Source organism: Theropithecus gelada, chromosome 1 (genome assembly GCF_003255815.1).
Source record: "Theropithecus gelada isolate Dixy chromosome 1, Tgel_1.0, whole genome shotgun sequence".
Classification (NCBI taxonomy): Eukaryota; Metazoa; Chordata; class Mammalia; order Primates; family Cercopithecidae; genus Theropithecus; species Theropithecus gelada.
The window spans coordinates 217,059,083-217,083,911 of NC_037668.1; the positions used below are offsets into that span (position 1 = coordinate 217,059,083).

At 38.8% G+C, this 24,829-nt stretch overlaps 1 protein-coding gene across 4 annotated transcripts in view; it reads left to right on the forward strand.

Moving 5' to 3' along the window:
- SDCCAG8 (serologically defined colon cancer antigen 8) overlaps positions 1 to 24,829 on the forward strand; it is a 246,914-nt gene that overhangs the window by 27,924 nt on the left and 194,161 nt on the right. For 3 of the 4 annotated variants that reach the window (XM_025361809.1, XM_025361824.1, XM_025361815.1), the window contains 3 exons: positions 6,513 to 6,641; positions 18,317 to 18,381; positions 22,307 to 22,495. In XM_025361809.1, coding sequence (XP_025217594.1) covers positions 6,513 to 6,641; positions 18,317 to 18,381; positions 22,307 to 22,495 — 383 coding nt within the window. The remainder of the gene's footprint in view (positions 1 to 6,512; positions 6,642 to 18,316; positions 18,382 to 22,306; positions 22,496 to 24,829) is intronic. The other variant, XM_025361831.1, reaches the window with a different exon arrangement.

Genomic DNA, 24,829 nt, shown 5'->3' on the forward strand with positions numbered 1-24,829 from the left:
ATCTAAACTTTTATCAAGTTGCCTAAGTGATTCTAATGTCAGTGGCCCAGAGTTTGAAGAACGTTGGGTCAGATTATCCCTATAATTCTGTGACAGAGAATTATTGTGGTGACTTTTTAAATAGTGCCTAAACCACTTTCTTATGACTTATCAGAGTACTTTTGTCTTAAACTTTTTAAAACTGTTTTTCTTTAAGATATAGTCACAGCTTCTTCTGCTTTTTGAGACAAATGCAACTTTCCATGCGGAAGTTTTCATGCTTGCCTATTCCAGCTTCACTTTGCAGTTTACTTTGGTGGTTTTGACTTTGTCGTCATTAGTAAATCAGCTGTTAAGAAAACATGAAAGTCTTGATGTTTGACTGAGATATCCTCTAATTTTCGTTTTTGAAGTCTTTTTTTTTTTTTTAACCTGAATTGATAGCTTGTTTTTAATCCTGGAGTTGTATATGTTAGAGTCTGCTATTGAGAAGTATAGGAGTGTATTAACTCTGATAAATGAAGTGGGCTAATTAGTATTTCAGTTTAATTTTCTGCAATTGCATTTAAGTTTGTGATCAATTCTCTTCTCCTCACTATATAACTTTTTCCTGAAGATTTATATAATTATTAATGGTAAAAAATTCCATCTTAGTTGCTTATTATTTTAATGTCAATTTGAAGAAGATATCACCATATATAAAATACTTAGAAGTAGCTTATTTTAAAAATATTCATTTGCTTTTCTTCCAAATATGTAGTCACTTAGCAAGCAGTGATTCAATTATTCATAGTCTTCAGTATTTATATAACGGCCAAGAAGTGGAAGAAAGGGAAGTGAAGTGAGAAAGGAAATTAGGCAGACGAGTGAATCAGAGGGCAAGAGAAATGAGTAATGCAAAAGGGGAAGGAAATGATGGTAAGAGCACGCATGCCTTACTGCATGAGCAAAGAAAATGTGCTAAACAAAACTACAGTCAGAATCATAGGAAGGATAAGGTTTTAGAGAGGTTTTGTTGTTTTTTTAAACATTCATGTGAGCTAAATGTAATGCAGATATTGAAATGATTACTGCAGATATGCCAGATGACCTTGATATCTATTTTAATGTTAGTCTCCTGTTATTTGTTGTTGTTGAATTGTTACCCCCACATTTTACCTGTGTAAGTGAATTGAGACATTTCAAGGCCAGATACAGCGTCTTATGCATGCAATTTCAGCAGTTTGGAAGGATGATCATGTGAGTGGATGGATCACTTGAGCCCAAGAGTTCCAGACCAGCCTGGGCAACATAGTGAGACTCCATCTCTCTAAAAATAAAAAAAATAAAAAAAAATTGCCGAGCCTACTGGTGCACACCTGTGGTCCTAGCTACTTTGGAGACTGAGGTCAAAGGATCCCAGGAGGTCAAGGCTGCAGTGAGCCCTGATCACGCCACTGCACTCCAGCCTGGGCAACAGTGAGTGAGACCTTGCCTCAATAAAAACAAGATGAACAAAAAACAAGACATTTCAGCAACACGTGCATTGTGCTGTGGCAGAAGTTATAACATGAATAAAAGTGTTTAGGATATCTTAAATATAAAAAAAGTCAAGAAATACTTTCTTTTGGGGGGATGGGGTTTTTGTAATGAGTCAATTAAAATATTGATGCTAAATCTTCCCTTGCTGTATTGAAATTTGCTGATTTCCACGTAGATTTTCAGTGTTTCATAATGCCTTTTAAAAAAGATAATTGAAGCATTTTTATGGTGTATTAGTCAGGGTTCTCTCAAAGGACAGAACTAATAGGATAAATATGTATAAAGGGGAGTTTACTAAGTAGTATTAACTCACGCAATCACAAGGTCCCACAATAGGCCGTCTGCAAGCTGAGGAGCAAGGAAGCCAGTCCGAGTCTCAAAGCTGAAGAACCTGGAGTCTGATGTACAAGGACAGGAAGCATCCAGCACGGGAGAAAGATGTAGGCTGGGAGGCTAAGCCAGTCTAGCCTTTTCACGTTTTTCTGCCTGCTTTATATTTGCTGGCATCTGATTAGATGGTGCTCACCCAGATTAAGGGTGAGTCTGCCTTCCCCAGCCCACTGACTCAAATGTTAATCTCCTTTGGCAGCACCCTCACAGACATACCCAGGATCTATCCTTTGCATCCTTCAATCCAATTAAGTTGACAGTCAGTATTAACGATCACATACAGTAATAACTAACATTTATTGATGACTGCGTGGTTATAATGTGCCAGGCACTGCATCAAACACTTTATTTACATTATATTACTTCAGATTTGTGATAGCCACACAAGGCGGGTGTTATTATCTCTGTTTTCAGAGGAGTAAATTAAGGTACACAACTGTTAAGTAACCTAAGTAATTGGCCTAATGTCACAGAGCTAGATAATGGCAAAGCAGGGACTCAAACCCAGGACTGTCTGAATCTCTAAATACACCCAGTAGAACCTTAAATTATACGGCTTTTCTGCGTAAATTAGGAAGAGCTCGTCGACAGTGAACCAAACCATCTTTGTTTGCAGAGGATAGAAGTTTTCCCTGGCAGAAAAGAGAAGAACCTCCTTTTTATTGCCTCCTGCTTGTAGCCCTGGACCTGGATGGTAGCCTGTAAGACTTTCAACTTTTGGTCTAGTTTTTGACCTAGAAGTTAAAGAAGCAAGCCATTCAAAGTATATTTCATTGCTGTCCTGATTTTTCATCTCTTTTCCTTCTCATAAAATATTTCCTCATGGAAAGCTTTTCTCTAGAGTTCACAAAATCACAATAATACAAAAACAAGTTATTTATTCGACATTTTGTCATGTGTCCTCCTTTAAAGATCTAGGATTTTTTTTTTAAGGAGAAAATTTCTGGGCCAATTTTTTTTCATGTTTGTTTTCATCCCCTCTCTTACCACCACCCCCCACCCCGTCCAGTTAAGAAATCAAAGGTCTTGAATGATCTTCAGGGATTTAACGTACTTAGATTTAAAAACAAAATCTTGGTTAAGTAGCATTCAAGTTTTTTAAAGCTATCTGTGAAAGAACAACATATCCATTAGACTAGCACTTCTTTCCAAAGAATGGTAATATTTTATATCGTAAGTCAGCAATCTGTGGTCTCCATGCTTCCTCCAGTTTCTCCGTAGAACATTAGTACCACCCTCCACTGATCTCAAAAACAACTTTAAATGCAATAATATCTTAGGGGATTTGGCCCTACCTGGAGAATCAAGTGCAGACTCATTCCATGGTGTGGTATACTCTCAAGTCCCTTACTTGATTCTTTAGCTTCATCTTCTGACATTCATCACCTTATATTTTGACCTCTAGTAATGTTGAATTGTCTAAGACCCCCCTGCAGGCACCATGCTATTCCATACTCCTGTGACATTTGTCATGAGGTTCTTTCTTCTTAGAATGCCCTTTCCATCTAGCTTACCCTAACTCATCCTTCAACGTATCACACCAGTGTCAATTTTTTTCTAGAAAACCTTCCTTGGATTTCTGGGTGCCCTTAGTATCCCTCCTGTGTTTTGGCAGAGGCCCCTGTGCACACCTTTAGCCTAGCACTCACATTATTATATCGAAAGGACCTGCCTAGCTGTGTGTCTCCCTTATTAAACTGTAAACTCCTTGGAGCTAAGATTGATGTTGCTCATTTTTGTCCTCCAAGCTCTTAGCACAGTGTCTGAACACCGTAGGTGTTACACAAATGTTTGCACTAAACTGAACTTCCAGAAGAATATGAAATAGAATTCAGAGTACTACTTTAGGTGAATGTAGTTTACCACATTCTAGCATGATGTGACACTGCAGTATAGTTCAGTGTTTGGGGACCTGTCCTCTCTTGTGACTACTGCCATATCCTTTGGCCCTTAGCAAGTGTTCAATAATTATTTGTTGGATTAAATTAATATAAGTATTTTAATCCTTCTTGTGCACATAAATTCCCCAGATCGTTGGGCTGCTTACTACATTGAATGTTGAGAGGGTGACAGAGGTTGCAACTAACAATGGGTACACTAAATTCAACTCAGGCATGTTTGGTTTGTTTGATAAATTTTGAGCCAGTATTTAATAATGTTTCACATGAAGGACCAGATATCTGGTAATATGAATTTTCACTCCCACATGGCGAAGATTGACTGGAATTGAGTAGCGGCTGCTTCCTTGGGATAGTACACCTTTCTGTGGTTCGTCACAGCGCCTACTCTTCTTCCTTTCTGAATCCCTGGCATGCAGGCTGCATGTCAACTCTGTTTATCACTGCACATGCACTGTTTCTTTTTACTAAAGATAAATATTTATCTTTCAGAAAGGCAGAAGATCAGAATAATATAGGACATTAAAGGGAAAAAACTGTTCCTTTTTCTTATAATGCTTTTGACACCAAATGTTTGGGACTGTTGTCTCCTACACCTGGCCGTTCTCCATTTCTCTGTCGATACCAACTAGGTGTCCAGTGATTCAATTCAATTCTGACACTCACTACACAGTTAGTATCAGACCCACAGGTAAAGGGCTCAGTCCCACATGACTACCTGCTACTTTAGATACCAACTGCAAATAGTAGGTCTGTTGGTTATCCACAATTCTGTCTGATTTGTTTGTAAATTGGGGGTTCCTACAATAATTTGTGATAATTTGCCATAATGGCTCGCAAAATTCAGGGAAACACTCTACTTGCTATTACTGGTTTATTATTATATAAAGGATATAAATGAACAGCCAATTGAAGAGGCATAGGTCCAGGCTGGTCCCAGGTAGAAGAGCTTCTGTCTGTGGAGTTTGGGTACACCACCCTCTTGGCATGTGGATGCATTCACCAATGCAGAAATTCTCTGAACTTCATCATATAAGATTTTTATGGAGGTTTTATTACATAGGCATGATTGGTTAAATCATTGGCTGTTGATGATTAAGTCAATTTCCAGTTCTTTCCCCGCTTGAGGTGGGAGAGTGGGGCTACAAGTTCTAATCTTCTAATCATGGACTCCAGCCACCAGTCATCTTAATAGCATACAAAAAGATACTCTTATCACCATGGAGATCCTGTAGTGTAGAAGCATATGCTTTTTCTTTTCATCATAGATAAGAATCGGTATTCACAACCATATACAACGAAGAGTCACACTTCCAAGAAGAAAGCCAATGTCCCACTTCAGCATCAAATCTAAGACACTGCATTTCGCTTTCTCTGTACCAATGTCATAATTTGTTTGTTAATCTCTTGGTTTTATTTCAAAAACGAAACTATATTTAGAGAGGAAACAAATTCTACCAGCTGCTGTTGGATGCAAAAGATCTTTTTCTTTCTTGAATGGTTTATATTTAGACAGAGAAAGGTACATATTTGAACCATATGTGAATTCAATGTAATGTATTAGCTTTGATTGTGCCAGAGTTCCTAGAGGGCTCCAGAAATCAAAGGATGTGGCTGGTCACCCTAATTTTGGAGACTTGAATGCCTTTGTTCATAGTAGGAATCCAGAACAGAACGCAGCAACTTCTGTTCCTCATGATTTCATATACTCCATCCATAATCATCTGTCCTAATTCCAGATGCTAGTTTGGTTTACCCTATGGTAGCAAAATCAGTCAGTTTTCATTTTCTCAGGAAGAGAGGAGACTACTGGCAGGAGGAAGAGGAAGGCAGAGTAGAATGATAAAACCATGTGTGTGAAACATGGCTGCTTAGCCCAGTACTAGCAATCGCAATCATTTTGCTATCTCTCTTCCATGTCTATTAAGTGAGAGTTTGGCTTGGTTGATTTCTAAGATCTTTTCTATGTCTGACAGTGAGTAATCTTACCAAATTATCGAATTAGGCCTATGGTTGTGAATACTCTTTCAGCTGGCATTTTATACCCTAATGTTAGATACTCAGTTTTTATTGGGGAGCATGAATTTGGGTTATGAGGCAAATAAATAGTTGCTCTTAATGCCTGGAAACAGATTGAAATGCAGTGTTATAGATCTTACAACATTTTCCTACAGAGGTTAAAAATATTCAGAGATTCCTGGATTTTAGTCACATGAAGTTTTGTGCTTATGCCTTTTTCTCAATTTTGCACATATAATCCAAAGAATAAATGAATGACTCTAAATTAATGACTCTAAAAGGTTTCTAGACATAGTACCTTATTGGATCTTGATGTTAACCCTATGATGCACATTAGGCTTAAAAACACTAAGCTAAAGTAGAGAGTTTGGTGATTTTCCAACATCAGTTAACTAGTGATCAGCAGCGTAGGGTCTTAAATCTATGTTTTTTGTCTCTCAATGTCATGTCTTTTGATTTAAGATTTTTGGCCATATAGATTATGAAAAAGAAATGTTAAGTTAAACAGTGGAACCACTCTATTTCTTATTTATAGTTTGAGAAAGATTGACTCTCCTGGAATTTAATTCTCAATGTCTAAATTTAAGATCAAGATTTCTAATAAAGTTTTATTTAAAAAAAAAAAGAATCGGTATTCTATTGGTAAAGTATGCATGTTTATTTAAAGTTGAATTCAGTTGCAATTACTGGCACATTTTGTTTTAGGGAAACATGCAGAATTCTTGGATTACAACAGGTGAAGATTCTGGGGTGGGTGAAACTGCCAAAAGACCATTTTCCCATGACAATGCAGATATTGGCAAAGCTGCATCTGCTGGTGAGCAGCTAGAACTGGTGAGTATTTGGGTGCTTTTCTCTTATACATCTTTTTTCTTTTTCTCTTTTGTACTTTTTTAAATTCTGGTAAAATATATATAACAAAATTTACTATTATAACATTTTAAGTGTACAGTTTATCTGTAATAACTACATTCATAATGTTAATCTTAACATTATCCGTTTTCAGAATTTTTTGATCATCTCAAACAAAAACTCTGTACCTATTAAATAATATCTCCATTCCCCTCCCTGCCAACCCCTGGTAACCTCTATTCAACTTTCTGTCTTTATAAATTTGCCTATTTCAGATATCTGATATAAGTGGAATTAAACAATACTTGTCTTTTTGTGTCTGGCTTATTTCCCTTAGCATAATATTTTCAAGGTTCTTTTTGTTGTAGCATGTGTCAAATTTTCTTTTCAAGACTGAATAATATTCCATTGTGTGTATATTACCAAACTTTATCCATTCATCTATTGACTGACATTGGGGTTGTTTCTTTTGACTGTTATGAATATTTCTGCTGTCAACATTGGCATACAAGTATCTGTTTGAGACCCTGTTTCAGTTATTTTAAGGATATACCCAGAAATAGACTTATTGGATCAAATGGTTATTCTTCATTCTTTTTTCTTTCTGCTCCTCAGACTTGATCATTTTAATTGTCATTTCTTAAAGTTCACCGATTCTTTTTTCTGCCTACTCAAATTTGCTCTTTAACACCTTTAGTAGATTTTTTGTTTCAGTTGTTATACTTCTTAGCTCCACAATTTCTGTTTGGTTTCTTTTTATAATGTGTTTTCCTGATTTTCTTTAGTTGTTTGTCCATGTTTGTCTCTTGGCTTTTTGAGTGTATTTAAGACAGTCATTTAAAAGTCTTTCCCAGTAAGTCTGATGTCTGTGGTTTCTCAAGCATAGTTTCTGTCAGCTTATTCCATTCCTTTGAGTGAGCATGTTTTCCTGTTTCCTTGTATTCCTCGTTATTTTGTTGTTGAAAATTGAGCATTTCACTATCATGTGATTACTCTGGAAATCTTTAACTCCTTCTTTCCTAGGATTTGCTGTCTTATTTTACTATTGAAGGCTGTAGTAGTCCTTTTGTGTTGAGACTTTTGAAACTATTTTTGCGAAGACTATTCCATGTCGTGTGTGATTATTGAAGTCTGCGTTCTGTTAGCTCATGTTCAGCTAATGTTTGACAGAGATTTCCTTGAATTCCCAGAGCTGAAAACAAATACCCCCCACTCCCCTCCAAAGGTGGAGGCGAGGTGGGGAGAGAGAGAGAGAACAGCCCACCTCTCCCAGTGTTTTCAGATTGGCTCTGTGCTGGGACATTCTTTTCCCATTTAACCAGGCTTGCTCTGAGCCTAGGGATCAGCCATAGATGAAAGCTTACGGTCTTCTCAGAATGTTTCCGAGTGTGTATCTTTCCTAGGCATACTGTGACTTTGTAAATTCCCCTGTACACACAGCTGCTTTTGAATGTCCTAATTTCCCAAAGTGTCAAAAACAATTCTATTTTAAGACCAAATAATACTTTTCAATCCTTTGATGTATTTAACAGAACTTTATTCTTCTTTTGGTAACCTGAAGTTTTCTTTGCATTAAATGTGACATGTCAGAGTTGATCAACAATGATGAAAGTGTGAGATTAACACTGTAAATGGAATGTTCCAGGGGAAGATACAGTGAATCATAGTTCAGGTTCTTGTTATCATCCACAGATGTTACTAGTTTTCTAAAGGTTCTTTCTGTCCAGTCGCCCTCCCCTGTCTTAGTCCCTAATCCAAGCTTCATTCTACTTGGGAAAGAGTACCCTTCTTCAAAAAAGAAAATTGGAAAGACTAAGTAAATTATATCTTTTTTTCCTTCCCTGAGTAATTTACAGTAGCTATTTAATGCCCGTAGGATAAAGACCAATGTCTCAAGTCATCCACAATTTCTGTCAAACTAACGTTCGAGACTAGTTTCACACTCTTCTCCTGTCTTTTGTTTTTTGTTTCTTTTTGAGATGCAGTCTTGCTCTGTCACCCAGGCTGGAGTGCAGTGGTGCCATCTCAGCTCACCACAACCTCCGCCTCCCGGGTTCAAGCAATTCTTCTGCCTTAGCCTCCAAAGTAGCTGGGACTACAGGCGTGCTCCACCATGCCCGGCTAATTTTTGTATTTTTAGGAAAGAGACAGGGTTTCAATATGTTGGCCAGGCTGGTCTTGAACTCCTGACCTCGTAATCCACCCACCTCGACCTCCCAAAGTGCTGGGATTACAGGCGTGAGCCACTGTGCCCAGCCTCACTCTTCTCCTGTTACAAATCTTATCTGTAGGCATGCAGACCACTCTCCAGTTGCTACTTCATAAATTTATAATCCACTTTCATTTCTCTTTGAAGAACTGGCTTTGGTTTATGCAGCCCTCCCTCCCCAAAATGTTCCCTTCTTACTCTCTACCTATTGAAATGTTTCTAGCCTTCAGGGTGTAGTTGAAATGCCCTCCCACATTCTGCTTTCCCGTGCCTTCTCTCTTCCCTTTTCTGCATTAGAATTCCTTTCTCTTTTATGCCTCCCCCTAGCACTGTGTTTATGATTGTTGGAGACTCATCTATTTTCTCTGTTTGTGACAAAGGTCAATTTCTGCATTTGTGTGCTCTACGTCACAGATGTTTTTCACTTTTTTCAAGGGTTTCATCCTTGCACTTTTCTTTCTCTTGTATCTTTTCCCTCTCAGTGGTTTATTCTTTTTATTTAATTTAGTTTTTTGAGACGGGGTCTAGCTCTGTCATCCAGGCTGGAGTGCAGTGGTGCAATCTCAGCTCACTGCAACCTCCGTCTCCTGGGTTCAAGCAATTCTCCTGCCTCAGCCACCCGAGTAGCTGAGACTACAGTCATGCGCTACCACACCTGGCTAATTTTTGTATTTTTGGTAGAGATGGGGTTTCGCCATGCTGCCCAATCTAGTCTCAAACTCCCGGCCTCAAGTGATCCACCGTCCTCAGCCTTGCAAACTGCTGGGATTGCAGGTTTGAGCCACCACGCCCGGCCAATGGTTTATTCTTAGCAGAGTACGTTCTTTAATAGCTCTCATAAAGCAAACAAACCCAAAATATATTCTCCTGACCCTACATTCACTTCCAACTATCACCTTTCATCTTTGTTCTCCTTTTCATACCAAAATGTTTCCAAGCAGTTGTCTATGTTTATGTCTCCACTTCTTTCCCTCCCATTCTTGTTTCAGTATGCTTCAGTTGAGTTTCGCCCCCTATAGTCCACCCCAACTGCTCTTCTTCCAGCTATCAGTTCTCATTGCTGTAAACCTTGTAGCCGCTCTGTATAACGTGGACATTGGTTGATTATACCCTCCTCCTTTATATTTTCTAATGACACAATTTAACATAACATTCAGTACAGTACACAAAACAAAAATTTACAGCTCAATGATTTATCTGTAAATGAACACCTATGTAATTATCACCACTTTATGCTTCCTGCTGGTTACTGCTCCTTCATGCCTTTAAAGCTAATCACCATCCTGAATTTTCTGAAAAATACCCAAGTATGCATCCTTAAACATTTTAAGTTCTCTTTTTTCAATGTTATGTAAGTGGAATTGTAGAGTATGTATTCTTTTGTATCTGGCTTCTTCTGTCCACCATTATATTTGTTAGATTCATCCATGTTGTCGCATTGGCTGAACTTTGTTCATTTTCTTAGTGGGTCTGCTATATGAACATATGACTTTATCCATCCACTGTCAGGGAACATTTGTGTTGTTTCTGGTTTGCAGCTATTGTGAGCAGTGTCGCTATGAACATTCTTTCATCTACTGGTGTGTATTACACAAATTTAGGCTGCATATGTATGTTGGAGTGGAATTTTTGGTCTCAGGATATGTCTGTGTTCAACTTGAGTAGGTAATGACAACCTTCCAAGGGGGTTTTATCAGTTTACACTTCTACCAGTAGTATATGAGTGATACGTTTGCTCCATGTCCTTACCGACCATATAGTATTGTCGATTTTTCTGGTGAACTTAGAGTGCTGTCTTGTGATTTTCATTTGCATTCCCCTAACTACTAGTGTGATTGAGTATCGTTTCATATATTTATTGTCCATTTGATGCCTCTTTTGTGAGCCACCTATTCAGATATCCTTTTTATTTTTATTGAGGTATGTATCTGACATATTTATTTAGGGAGTTCTTTATATATTCTGGATGCAAGCCCTTTGTCAGTATATGTATTATAAATATATATTCCCACTCTGTGGCTTCGCTCGTAACTCTCTTGATAGTTTGCATGTTGCTTGCTTTGATGGCTAGAACTTCAGTTTGTTTTCCTTGATTATGTAGTTGTTTTCTATGTCCTTTTAAAAAGTTTTTTTTCCAACCACAGTCATGAAGATATTCTCCTACATAATCTTCTGGAAATTACAGTTTCTTTTTTTTTTTTTTTAAGACAGAGTCTCACTCTGTTGCCCAGGCTGGAGTGCAGTGGTGCGATTTCGGCTCACTGCAACCTCCACCTTCCTGGTTCAGGCAATTCCTCTGTCTCAGCCTCCCGGGTAGCTGGCATTACAGGCACATGCCACCGAGCCCAGCTAATGTTTTTTGTATTTTTAGTAGAGACGGAGTTTCACCATGTTGGCCAGACTGGTCTCAAACTCCTGACCTTATGCAATCCACCTGCCTTGGCCTCCCAAAGTGCTGGGATTACAGGCATGAGCCACCGTACCCTCCCCTGCCTTTTTTTTTTTTTTTGAGATGAAGTTTCGCTCTTTTTGCCCAGGCTGGAGTGCAATGGCACGATCTCAGCTCACTGCAACCTCCGCCTCCCGGATTCAAACGATTTTCCTGCCTCAGCGTCCTATGTAGCTGGGATTACAGGCACACGCCACCATGCCCAGCTAACTTTGTATTTTTAGTGGAGACTGGGTTTCACCATGTTGGCCGGGCTGGTCTTGAACTCCTGACCTCAAGTGATCCACCCTCCTCGGCCTCGCATAGTGCTGGGATTACAGGTGTGAGCTACTGCTCCTGGCCTACGGTTCCACTTTTTGCATTTAGATCTGCAACCTACCTGGAATTTATTTTTGTATATGGGGTCATAGTTTGTTCTTTTCCTATGTATTTATACGTCCAAGTGCCATTTCTTGGAAAGGTAGTCCTTTACCTTTACGATAGTACCTTTCTCATAAATAAGTTGTCCATATATATTTGGGTCTGTTACTGGACTGTGTTTTAGTTCATTGTGCTAATACTATACTATCTTGATTGTTAGCCTGATATCTGGCAGACCAAGTCTTCCAACATTGTTCTTTATCCTTTGGCCTTTAGCATTTCCAAATACAGTTCAGAATTGTGAAGTTCCAAAAGTCATTTTGGGATTTTGATTGAGATGACTTTAAATTATAAATTATAGGTCATTTGAGAATTAACGTTTTATGATATTATCTAATCCTCGTAAACTGCATATCACTCCACTTATTTGAGTCATCTTTAATTTTTGTCAATAATCTTTCATAGTCTTCTGAGTAAAGGTTTCATACATCTTTAATTAGAATTATTCCTTTTTATTTTTTATGCTATCATAAATGATACATATTTTCCAAATTTTTATTTTCTAACCCCTCATTGCCAGTATAGAGAAAACACATGAGTTTTATATTTTGATTGAATGTCACTTTCTTTTGACTAGTGTTAGCATGGTATATCTTTTCCCTCCTTTCACTTTTAACTTATTTGTATCTTTATATTTGAATTCGGTTTTTATAGAAAGCATATAGTGGGGTTTTGCTTTTTTATCCAATCTGACAATATTTGCTTTTTTTTTTTTTTTTTTTTTCTCCCTGAGGCAGAGTTTCGCTTTTGTTGCCCAGGCTGGAGTGCAGCGGCACAATCTTGGCTCACTGCAACCTCTGCCTCCCGGGTTCAAGCGATTCTCCTGTCTAGCCTCCCAGTTAGCTGGAATTACAGGCACATGCTACCATGCTTGGCTAATTTTTGTATTTTTAGTAGAGACGGGGTTTCATCATATTGGTCAGGCTGGTCTCAAACTTCTAACCTCAGGTGATCCACCTGCCTCGGTCTCCCACAGTGCTGGGATTACAGGTGTGAGTCACTGTGCCTGGCCATATTTGCTTTTTAATTTGGGTATCTACACCACTGACATTTATTGTGATTATTTATACAACTCAGTTTAAATACACCATCTTGCTATTTGGCTTCTTCTTTACCCATCTCTTATTTATTCCTCTTTACCTCTTTTTCTGTCTTCTTTGAATTATTATTATTATTATTATTTGAGACGGAGTCTCACTCTGTTGCCCAGGCTGGGGTGCAATGGCATGGTCTTGACTCATAGCAACCTCCGCCTCCCAGGTTCAAGCAATTCTCCTGTCTTAGCCTCCTGAGTAGCTGGGACTACAGGCGCTTGCCACCACACCCAGCTAGTTTTTGTTTTTTTTAGTAGAGACAGGGTTTCACTGTGTTGGCCAGGCTGGTCTTGAACTCCTGACCTCATGATCCACCCACCTCGGCCTGCCAAAGTGCTGGGATTACAGGCGTGAGCCACTGTGCCCAGCCATGAATTAATTATTTTTTATGATTCCCTTTTGCTTTTTTTGTTATTGGTCTGAAAAAAAATCTTTAGTACCACTGTTCACTTAATTGCTCACTTCAGAAACCCAGGATTGTTTTTGGTGTATTTTTCTCCCCTATATCTATTCTGTCATAAAATTCTGTCAGTTTTTCTCTTAAATATCTCTGTACTAAATCCTTTCTTTTTAATTCCTACTGCTTGATTGCTTTTGTTCATGTGCTTATCTCTTACCTATGTATTTGTAATTACTGGTTTCCCTTTCTTCACACTTCAATTATGATTTAAGACTCAATTCTGATAAAAAGTTTTCAGTGGCCCTCCAGTGTTTCTTCTAGGGGGAAAGTACAGGAGACATGTGTACCAAATAAAAGTCTTGATATTTTTATTCTTCTTTTGGCCCACCTTTACCTACTTTACCCATCTCCAACCACCCCTCCACCTCGCATTTTACATTCTAGTGATACTGATCGACTTACTGTTCAAACATATAGCATAGTTCCTTCAGCCTCTGTGCCTTCTGCTCTACTGGAAATTATCCTTCACGACTTAACATTTCCTCTGTGAGGCCTTCTTTACTTCTCTTTGGCTGAATTAGGAGTTCCTGCCTCTCTAAATTTTTCAATTTCCATATACTTCACTAGAGCAATTTATGAACAGTTGACCCTTGAATAATATGGGTTTGTATTGTGTGGATTCACTTATATGTGTATTTTTTTCAAGAAATATATCAGAAATTTTTTTGAGATTTGTGGCAGTTTGAAAAAACTTGCAGATGAACCATGTAGCCTAGAAATATGAAAAAATTAAGAAAGAGGTATGTCATAAATGAATAAAATATATGTAGCTAATAGTCTATTTTATCATCTACTACCATAAAATATACACAAATCTATTATAGAAAGTTAAAATTTATCAAAACCTATGAACACTATCACTTACAGACTGTACATGGAGTCATTCTCAGTCAGGAGGAATGCCAAAAAACATAAAGATGCAGTATTAAATTATAACAGCATAAAATTAAATGTAGCACATACTGTACTACTATAATTTCATAATCATCTCCTATTGCTATTGTGGTGAGTTCAGGTGTTTCAATTGTCTGCTTAAAATACCATGTGACACTAGTTATCTCTGTGTAAACAGTTTGTCTCTTCAGTAAATTGCATATTACAGTAAAAAGTGATCTCTTGGCAGTTCTCGTGTAGTTTTCATCATGTTTAGTGTGATACTGTAAACCTTGAATAACACCATGAGGCCCATGCAAAGTGCCACTAGTGATGCTGGAAGCGCTCCCAAGAAGCAATGTCATGACATTACAGGAAAAAGTTACATTGCTTGATACGTTCCATAGATTGAAGTCAGCAGCTGTGGTTGCCCCATTTCTAGATAAACTAATCCAATATGAGGACCATTGTACAAAAAGAAAAGAAAATTTGTGAAACCATCACTACAGCCGTGCCAACACGCACAAAAACTTTATACTTTTGCCCAATGCCTTTTTATCTGTCATGGAAAATGCAAGTTTTATGTGGGTACAGGATTTCTAAAGAAAAGCATACCTGTAGACTCTAATATAATTTGAGAAGAAAAAAGAAGTCATTTTATGACAACTTAAAAAAATAAGGAAAGTGAAGGATGTAAAGCTGGAGAATTTAACACCAGCAAAGGATGGTTTGATAATTTTAGAAAGAGATTTGGCTTTAAAAATGTCAAGATAACAAGAGAAGCAGCTTCTGTTGACCAAGAGGCAGCAGACAAGTTTCAAGATGCCATTATGAAAATTATTTAGGAGAGGCTGGGTGTGGTGGCTCACTCTTGTAATTCCAGCACTTTGGGAGGCTGAGGTGGGCGGATCACCTGAGGTCAGGAGTTCAAGACCAGCCTGGCCAACATGCAGAAACCCTGCCCCTACTGAAAATACAAAAATTAGCTAGGCATGGTATCATGTGCCTGTAATCCCAGCTTCTCGGGAGGCTGAGGCACGAGAATCACTTGAACCCAGGAGGTGGAGGTTGCAGTGAGCCAGGATCGCACCAATGCATTCGAGCTTGGGTGACAGAGTGAGACTCTGTCTCAAAAAAAAAAAAAAAAAAGGAAGAAAATTATTTAGGAGAAATGGTATCTACCTGAATAGGTTTTTAATGCAGATGTAAGTGCTCTATTCTGGGGGGGAAAAAATGTCACAAAGGACTTTTATTAGTATGGAAGAGAAGTGAGCACCAGGATTTGATGCAGGAAGGGATAAGCTAAGTCTATTGTTTTGTAAAATGTACTCAGGTTTATGATCAGGACTGCCCTTATCTACAGAGCTCCTAACTCATGAGACTTGAAGGGAAAAGATAAACACCAACTGTTAGTCTTTTGGTTGTGCCACAAGAAGGCCTGGACAATGAGAAAACTTTTTCTACACTGGTTCCATTGATACTTTGTCCCTGAAGTTAGGAAGTACCTTGCCAGTAAGAGACTGCCTTTTAAAGTTTCTTGATATTGTACAATGACTCTGGCCACCCAGAACCCCATGAGTTCAACACTAAAGGCATCAAAGTGGTCTCCTTGCCTGCAAACACGGTGTCTCTAATTCAGCCTCAAGATCCAGGGAGTCATAAGGATCTTTAAGGCTCATTACACACGGATACTCTATGGAAAGGATTTTCAACGCAATGGAAGGGAACCCCAGTAGCAAGAACATCATGAAAGTATGAGAGGATTACAGCATTGAAAATGCCATCATTGTTATAGAAAAAGCCATGAAAGTCATCAAACCCATAACAATGAATTCCTGCTGGAGAAAACTTTGTCCAAATGTGGTGCATGACTTTACAAGATTTACAGCAGTCAGTCAAGAAAATCATGAAAGAGATTGTGGATGCGGTGGAAAAGGTTGGGAGTGAAGGGTTTCAAGATAGGGATCTTGGAGAAATTTGAGAGCTAATAGACACCACACAAAGGAATTAACAGAAGATGACTTGATGGAGATGAGTGCTTCTGAACCAGTGCCAGAAAATGAGGAAGAAGACATAGAAGAAGCAGTGCCAGAAAGCAAATTGACATGAGATAATCTGGCAGAAGGGTTCTGATTATTCAAGACTGCTTTTGACTTCTTTTATGACATGGACCCTTCTATGATATAGGCACTGGAACTAAAGCAAATGGAAGAAGGGTTGATATTGTGTAGAAACAATTTTGGAGAAAAAGAAAGAGCATAACAAAGTGAGACAGAAATTACCACGTGTTTCCATAAAACTAAGTTCACCTGCCTCTCCTGCCTTCCTTCCCAACTCCTCCATCCCCGAGAAGACGAGACCACCCCGTCCTTTTCCTCCTCCAACTCGGCCCACTCTGTGAAGATGGTAGGGTGAAGGCCTTTATGATGATCCACCTCCACTTAATGAAGAAAATACCACTTTCTTTGCCTTCTGATTTTCCTAATAACATTATCTTTTCTCTAGATTACTTTCTTGTAATAATACAGTATATAATACACATAGCATACAAAATATGTGTTGTTTATATTATTGGTAAGTCTTCTAGTCAATAGTAGGCTATTAGTAATTAAGTTTTGGGGGAGTCAAAGTTATACATGGGGCCAGGCTCAGGGTCTCATGCCTGTAACCCCAGCACTTTGGGAAGCTGAGGTGGGCAGATCACCTGAGCCCAGGAGTTTGAGACCAGCCTGGCCAACATGGTGAAACCCCATCTCTACTAAAAATACAAAAATTAGCCAGGCATGGTGGCAGGTGCCTGTAATCCCAGCTACTTGGGTGGCTGAGGCACAAGAATAGCTTCAATCCAGCATGTGGAGGTTGCAGTGAGCCGAGATTATGCCACTGCACTCCAGCCTTGGCGACAGAGTGAGACTCTATCTCAAAAAAATAAAAAAGAAATTATACATGGATTTCCAACTGTACAGGGGTCAATGCCCCTAACCTCCATGTTATTTAAGGGTCAACTGTAATTGAAATTCTTCATTTTTCTATTCCTTTCTGGGATATTTTATAAGTTCCTTGAAGTCCAAGCCACCGTCATCTTAGATACACAATAAATATTTGTTGAATGAAAGAATAACCGGATACCAAGAGGCTTGTAGGAGTTAGTCTATCATCATGTGATTTAAAACTTTACTTTTGATCATTCATCTAGCACGTATTTATTGTATGTCAAATATTCAACAGCCACAATGAAGGAGTCTAATAAGATCTGATCTTTGCCCTAATGGACCTTATGGGTTACAACTGTTTTTTTCCCAGAGTCACACTTTTAGGGATAAGACCTGATATATGCAATTTTGAAAGAAAAAGAAAATCAATTTTATGACTCAGCAGTTCTTTGCAGGCATTCACACAATAAAAATAGAAAATTTGGGGTGGACTAGGAAAATATTTTCTAGGAAGACATGTTTCCCCCACCTTGGGTAAAAAGGAAAAATTGAACTTAATATTAAAAATTAAAGTTTATGGGTGGGCACAGTGGCTCATACCTGTAATCCCAGCACTTTGGGAGGCCGAGGCTGGCAGATCATGAGGTCAGGAGATCGAGGCCATCCTGGCTAACACGGTGAAACCCTGTCTCTACTAAAGATACAAAAGAGCCTGTAATCCCAGCACTTTGGGAGGCCGAGACGGGTGGATCATGAGGTCAGGAGATTGAGACCATCCTGGCTAACACGGTGAAACCCCGTCTCTACTAAAAATACAAAAAACTAGCCGGGCGAGGTGGCGGGCGCCTGTAGTCCCAGCTACTTGGGAGGCTGAGGCAGGAGAATGGCGTGAACCCAGGAGGCGGAGCTTGCAGTGAGCTGAGATCCGGCCACTATACTCCAGCCTGGGCGACAGAGCGAGACTCCGTCTCAAAAAAAAAAAAGCTACAAAAGAATTAGCCGGGTGCGGTGGCGGGTGCCTGTAGTCCCAGCTACTGGTGAGGCTGAGGCAGGAGAATGGCATGAACCCGGGAGGCGGAGCTTGCAGTGAGCCGAGATTGCACCACTGCACTCCAGCCTGAGCAACAGAGTGAAACTCCATCTCAAAAAAAAAAATTAAAGTTTACTTATAAAACACAGGACATGGAGAAAAATATGCTTTTATTTTTCTTTTCTATAGGAGAAGCTAAAACTTACTTATGAGGAAAAGTACGAAATTCAGGAATCCCAACTGAAGTTTTTGAGGTAAAGTGAAATCTTCCATTTATAGTCATACCAAAAGCATAATGATCTTAAAATATATTTGAATGTTTGCTGAACTTCTAGTTTTAGTCATTATCAAACTTACTTGCTGACATTTTATATATAATTTAAAAACTTTCCTCAGATTATTAAAGGATAAAATGGCCTAAAATTGGGTTATTTTTCAAATCACATTCCTATTTCTTCATCAGTTGTAAAATACTTGTGTTTTCTCATAAAAATAAGAATCGTGGCTGGGCGTGGTGGCTCACGCCTGTAATCCCAGCACTTTGGGAGGCCGAGGCAGACGAATCATGAGTTCAAGAGATTGAGCCCATCCTGGCTAACATGGTGAAACCTTGTCTCTACTAAAAATACAAAAATTATCTGGGCATGGTGGCACACACCTGTAGTCCCAGCTACCTGGGAGGCTGAGGCAGGAGAATTGCTTAAACCCGGGATCACTTGAACCAGGAGGTTGCAGTGAGCTGAGACCGTGCCACTGCATTCCAGCCTGGTGACACAGTGAGACTGTATCAAAAAAAAAAAAAAAAAAAAAAAAGAATCACTAACTCACTAACTGCTCTTATAGAAATTATGATATTCAAGTAAAATAATAATGAAAAGAAAGCACTTTAGTTTTCAAATTATTAGTATTTTTCTCTGTAGATAGTCTTCATCTAATTTTAAAATTGTAATGATAATATAATAGTTTGAGTATTTGTATGCGTCATGAATTTGAGTGTATATGATGAATCTTCACATAGTTTTTATAGAATCTATTTATTAGAGATCCCGGTAAGACCTATATATTATAGATTAACCATTAGTGATTTACATATAATGAGTAGAAAAAGACAGCAGGAATTAATGTTTTTGTTGTTAAAGATTATTATTATTATTATTATTATTATTATTATTTTTATTTTTATTATTATTATTATTATTATTATTTTTTAATTTATTTATTATTATTATACTGTAAGTTGTAGGGTACATGTGCATAACGTGCAGGTTTGTTACATATGTATACTTGTGCCTTGTTGGTGTGCTGCACCCATCAACTCGTCATTTACATCAGGTATAACTCCCAATGCAATCCCTCCCCCCGCCCCCCTCCCCATGATAGGCCCCGGTGTGTGATGTTCCCCTTCCCGAGTCCAAGTGATCTCATTGTTCAGTTCCCACCTATGAGTGAGAACATGCGGTGTTTGGTTTTCTGTTCTTGTGATAGTTTGCTAAGAATGATGGATTCCAGCTGCATCCATGTCCCTACAAAGGACACAAACTCATCCTTTTTTATGGCTAGCGGGGTCTCGCGCTGTGTCACCCAGGCTGGAGTGCAGTGGCGCGATCTCGGCTCACTGCAAGCTCCGCCTCCCAGGTTCACGCCATTCTCCTGCCTCAGCCTCCGAGTAGCTGGGACTACAGGCGCCCGCCACCACGCCCGGCTAGTTTTTTGTATTTTTAGTAGAGACGGGGTTTCACCACGTTAGCCAGGATGGTCTCGATCTCCTGACCTCGTGATCCACCCGCCTCGGCCTCCCAAAGTGCTGGGATTACAGGCTTGAGCCACCGCGCCCGGCCTGTTAAAGATTATTTTTAAATAGTTGTAATGAAGTATTTTTAAATCAAATAAACTTTCAAATACTGTTTATCATTTTATTTTAATAAGTCCAATTTGAAATAAATTTTAAATCTTCCAGGCCATATCTATCTAGAGACATAACTAGAGTAATACTAAGAGCCAGAACTCAGCCGGTTGCAGTGGCTCATGCATGTAATCCCAGCACTTTGGGAAGCCAAGGCGGGTGGATCATTTGAGGTCAAGAGTTCGAGACCAGCCTGGCCGATATGGTGAAACCCTGTCTCTACTAAAAATATAAAAATTAGCTGGGTGTGGTGGCACACACCTGTAGTCCCAGCTACTCAGCAGGCTGAGGCAGGATCACATGACCCCAGGAGGTGGAGGTTGCAGTCAGCTAAGACCATGCCACTGCACTCCAGCCTGGGTAACAGAGGGATACTCCATCTAAAAAAAAAAAAAAAAGAGCCAGAACTCATAGCTTTCATTGAACATGCTTGTTTATTTTTTAAATATTCTTATGTTTTTCATAGATTACCCTGATTAGTTTTAGGATTTCTCTAGAGATTTCGACTTTTTGTTTTTACAAAGAAACATAACATTTAAAAATTACTCTAATGTTTGCTTTCTTGCTTTTTGTCCTACTTTATTTTATTTTGATTTTTTTTATGACTTGATTCTTCAGTTTTTAAAGTGATATGTTTCTAGATCATTGTACTTAGGGGAATGTGACTTATTTTGTCTCATTCAGAATCCAGATATTTCATCTTTAATTACATTAAAATACCGACTTGCAATGAACTAGACTTTGTTCTCTGAATCCTTCTGTTTCTTCATTTTCTTTTATTATAATTTAAGATTCTTTAAAGAGGCATTTTCTTAAATAAAATCAGTCTTCTTTTCAACTTTCTCTTTTGCCATTGCCAGTAACCAAATCTACTTGAGTGTTTTGAGTTTGGACCTGACCGAAATTAGTAATGGGGACCCTTTGACTTTGGAATGTGCTTCCCAAGTTCTTTTTATAAAGCCTTTGAAAGTCAGACATTCTCTACATGGTATTGAAAAAGAAAACTTACCACGTTGGTGTTATTATTTTGGGGATAGGGTAGAAGCGGCTCCTTTTTTCCCCTCAACTTTGGAATGCCATTAGATTAGCTTTTTTTTTTAACCCTTAGATTGCCTGTGGGTCTTTTCTGCCTCTCCTGGGTTGCTTGACAACCCCCGAAATCTCAACAATTGTCTGACAGCCAGGCTGTTGACTTCTTCTCTGTGACAGGGAGCCCGTTATGATGGCCATAGCCCCTGAGCATGGAGACTCTGACAATGACAGTAGGGAGTAGACAGAGATGGAGATAAAGTTCCTGCCTTCAGTAGTCTCATTTTTCAGCTCGAAAGTTTTTTTTTTTTTTAATAAAAATAATAAAAAAAACAACAACAGTGGTACAAAAGAGCCACCTAGGCAAGGAAGCTCAGTCGCCAAGTTGACTTTAGCGCAACTTTACTAGGATAAGGTAGGAAAATACAACCCATGTACCAGTCATTTAATCCTTAAAAAGTCACCTTGAAGAAAACCTCATCCAGAGGTGAGCTGATAAAGTAAAAACAAACAAAAACTGCACCCACACCCACACTCACACCTCCCCCCCACCCCCAGCCCTTTCTTTAGCAGCCTGTGTTTCCAGCTAATAGCTACTACCCCTGAAATCTTATGACTGGCAAGTTCTATGTAGCTTCCTTCTGTAACTTCCTTTCTTTTGAAACAGATCTTTGTAGAAGTTTGTTGTTAGATAATTATCTATCTAATGTTTTCCTCCTGAAGAAAAATGGGCAGTAATAAACTCGTCAAGGATAAAAATCCATGTTTTCTTATGTGAACTTTTAAGGTACTCTAAAAACGTTAAGAGGTTAATGCTTGAAAGAGGTTATTTTCGTCACCTCAAGTATGTTGTCTTATATTACCCCACCTCTTTTTTTAAGAAAAACTATTTGGGATTTATATTTGGAGTTTTATTTTTGTTTTGTGGTTAGTATAGCATTAATGGAGGTTGGATCCTGGAACAAGAGAGCCAGTATTGGGCAGACTCTAATCTAATATTAAAATCTTACAAGAACCTGAGCTAATTATTTAATATATTCAAATCTCATCATATTCAATGTGTCAATTACGATCACCACACCAAAAGTTTCAGGGTCATGGTAAAAATTAATAAGGTATTGGATGTAAACTAAAGCATCAGGTGAATGCCCATAAATGATAGTAGTAGTTAACATTATGATGATTCATTTTAAAGTCACGTAATTTTACCTGGCCATTTTCTAGAATTTTTTTCCCCCTCTTTTTAGGAAAGACTTAGCTGAATATCAGAAAACTTGTGAAGATCTTAAAGAGCAACTAAAGCATAAAGAGTTTCTTCTGGCTGCTAATACTTCCAACCGGGTTGCTGGTCTTTGTTTGAAATGTGCTCAGCACGAAGCTGTTCTTTCCCAGACCCATAATAACGTTCACATGCAGACCATTGAAAGACTGATGAAGTAAGTATGCTTCTACATACGGAGTCTTTGGCAATATGGAAAATTCTGCCTTTAAAGGAGCATTGTGTTATTTTAGCCCTATGCTAAATCACATGTGATTATTGTTAATCTTCAAATACAATGGATTTTAAAAGGTTCCTTCATTGTAGCTTCCTTGAAGACAAATGGGTAGGTTCTGCCTTGTCACCATGTCGCTTTGAACAGAAACCCTGTCACTTTGAACAGATAATAGTATCTCTTGGTTTCAGTCCATCTTCAAGTGAGAGAATTGAACTAGACAGTCTTTACAATTCTGTCCGGTTCTGTGAATCTATAATTACAAATCGAATACTATTCTTAACGAAAGTGAGTGTAATAGAAATTCCTTTGGTTTTGCCATATCTTGAATTTTTCTGCTGTACTTCAGATGGAATGAGTTATTACCACGTCTTTCTCGTGTGTCTGTTGTAAGGAATATTATGAGGACCCACTGTGTCCCACTATTGATATTTGAGGGTTAACTGAGAACAAGTTACAGATGACCTTTTGTGTTGTCAAAGTTTTCATCTAAGCTGAGTGAAACAATTCTCTATGTACATCTGTTTTGTTCTGTTTTCACTATTCCAGAGGGAACCTTTTCCTGTGAAAATTGTATTCAGTGGAAATTGAGAATTATTATGTAATGTGGAACCCAGTGGCAGTTTATAGTGTATGTTCTTCTATGCCCCCTACTTTTCTATGTGCTCAATGTCATCTCTCTCTGTCTGCTCCGCTCACTTAAATAACCCCAGATCACTTCCTTTTAGAAGAAGTCTCTCACCAGCCCTGCCCCATTTTGTCCTCAACTGACTTAGGTTCCTTTCTTCTGTGATTTTATAATATATCGTGTACACCTGGAGGCAGCAATTGTGTTTTGTTTATTTCCATAGCCTTTGTTCCTAGCAGAGTGTCTGGCTGGCAGTAGGCACCCAGTAAATGTTCGCTGTTCATGTGACAAGGCATTTTGGCATTGACTACTCCACAGTCAGAGATCCTCCCGCTGGAACTGCTGTGGAGAGGTGGCATGACTGTGGTCATGAATGCGGTCAGACCGATTTTGCTCCATGTCCTGACCTTCAACAAATTACTTTTCTTCTCTGAGCCTGGAGTCTTCTGTTGTTTGGAGGAATAATACCTGCTTCTTGAGATTTAAGATCTTTTTGGGATTTTTACTAAGGCAGGTTAGCCTGTGACCAGAAGTACTGCTTTTGAAACTGACTGCTTGGGTTCATATTCTGATTCTACTGCCAACTCACCATGGAACCTTGCAAAAGTTACTTAGCCTTTTTGTGCCTCAGTTTTCTCATTTTTAAAATGGTGACGTAAGTACCTAACTCATAGAGTTACCTTGAGGGGTCACTAGAGAAAACCTATGTAGTGCTTAAAACACTTCCTGACATATAGTAAGTGCTCAATAAATATTAAAACCATTCTGTACCTTCCATACTCCAAAGAATGATCAATATGTCTTGTAGCTGTGGTTTCCACACATGGCTAACCCCCTGGGGTTGGGGGCAGGTTGCTGTTGATTTTGAGTTGGGGTCTCACTCTGTTGCCACGGCTGGAATATAATGGCACGATCGTAGCTCACTGCAACTTTGAACTTCTGTGCTCAAGTGATCCTCCCGCCTTGGCCTCCTGGGTAACTGCAGACATGTGCCACCACACCCAGCTAATTAAATTTTTTTTTTTTTTGGTAGAGATGGAGTCTCACTATGTTGCCCAGGCTGTTCTTGAACTCCTGGCTTCAAGTGATCCTCCCACCTCAATTTCCCAAAGTATTGGGATTATAGGCATAAGCCACCACACCTGACCTAACCTACTGATTGTTATATGAACAGAATTTCCAGTGTGGACTGACTGGTAGCTTTTTTGTTTGTTTGTTTGTTCGTTTTGTTTTTGTTTTTTTTGAGACAGTCTCTCTCTGTTGCCAGGCTGGAGTACAGTGGTGCAATCTTGGCTGTCTGCAACCTCTGTTTCTTGGGTTCAAGTGATTTTCCTGCCTCAGCCTCCCAAGTAGCTGAGACTATAGGCACCCACCACCATGCCTGGCTGATTTTTGTATTTTTAGTAAAGACAGGGTTTCACCATGTTGGCCAGGATGGTCTCGATCTCTTGACCTCGTGATTCGTCTGCCTCGACCTCCCAAAGTGCTGGAATTACACGTGTGAGCCACCGCGCCTGACCCGACCAGTAGTTTTTATGATCTATTACTGCTTGGTTCTGTTTTTGTTCAGTATTTTAAGTATTAAATATGTTGTTAATTTATTCATATATGCTCAATATAACTATTAAATATGTATTAACTATTTTCAG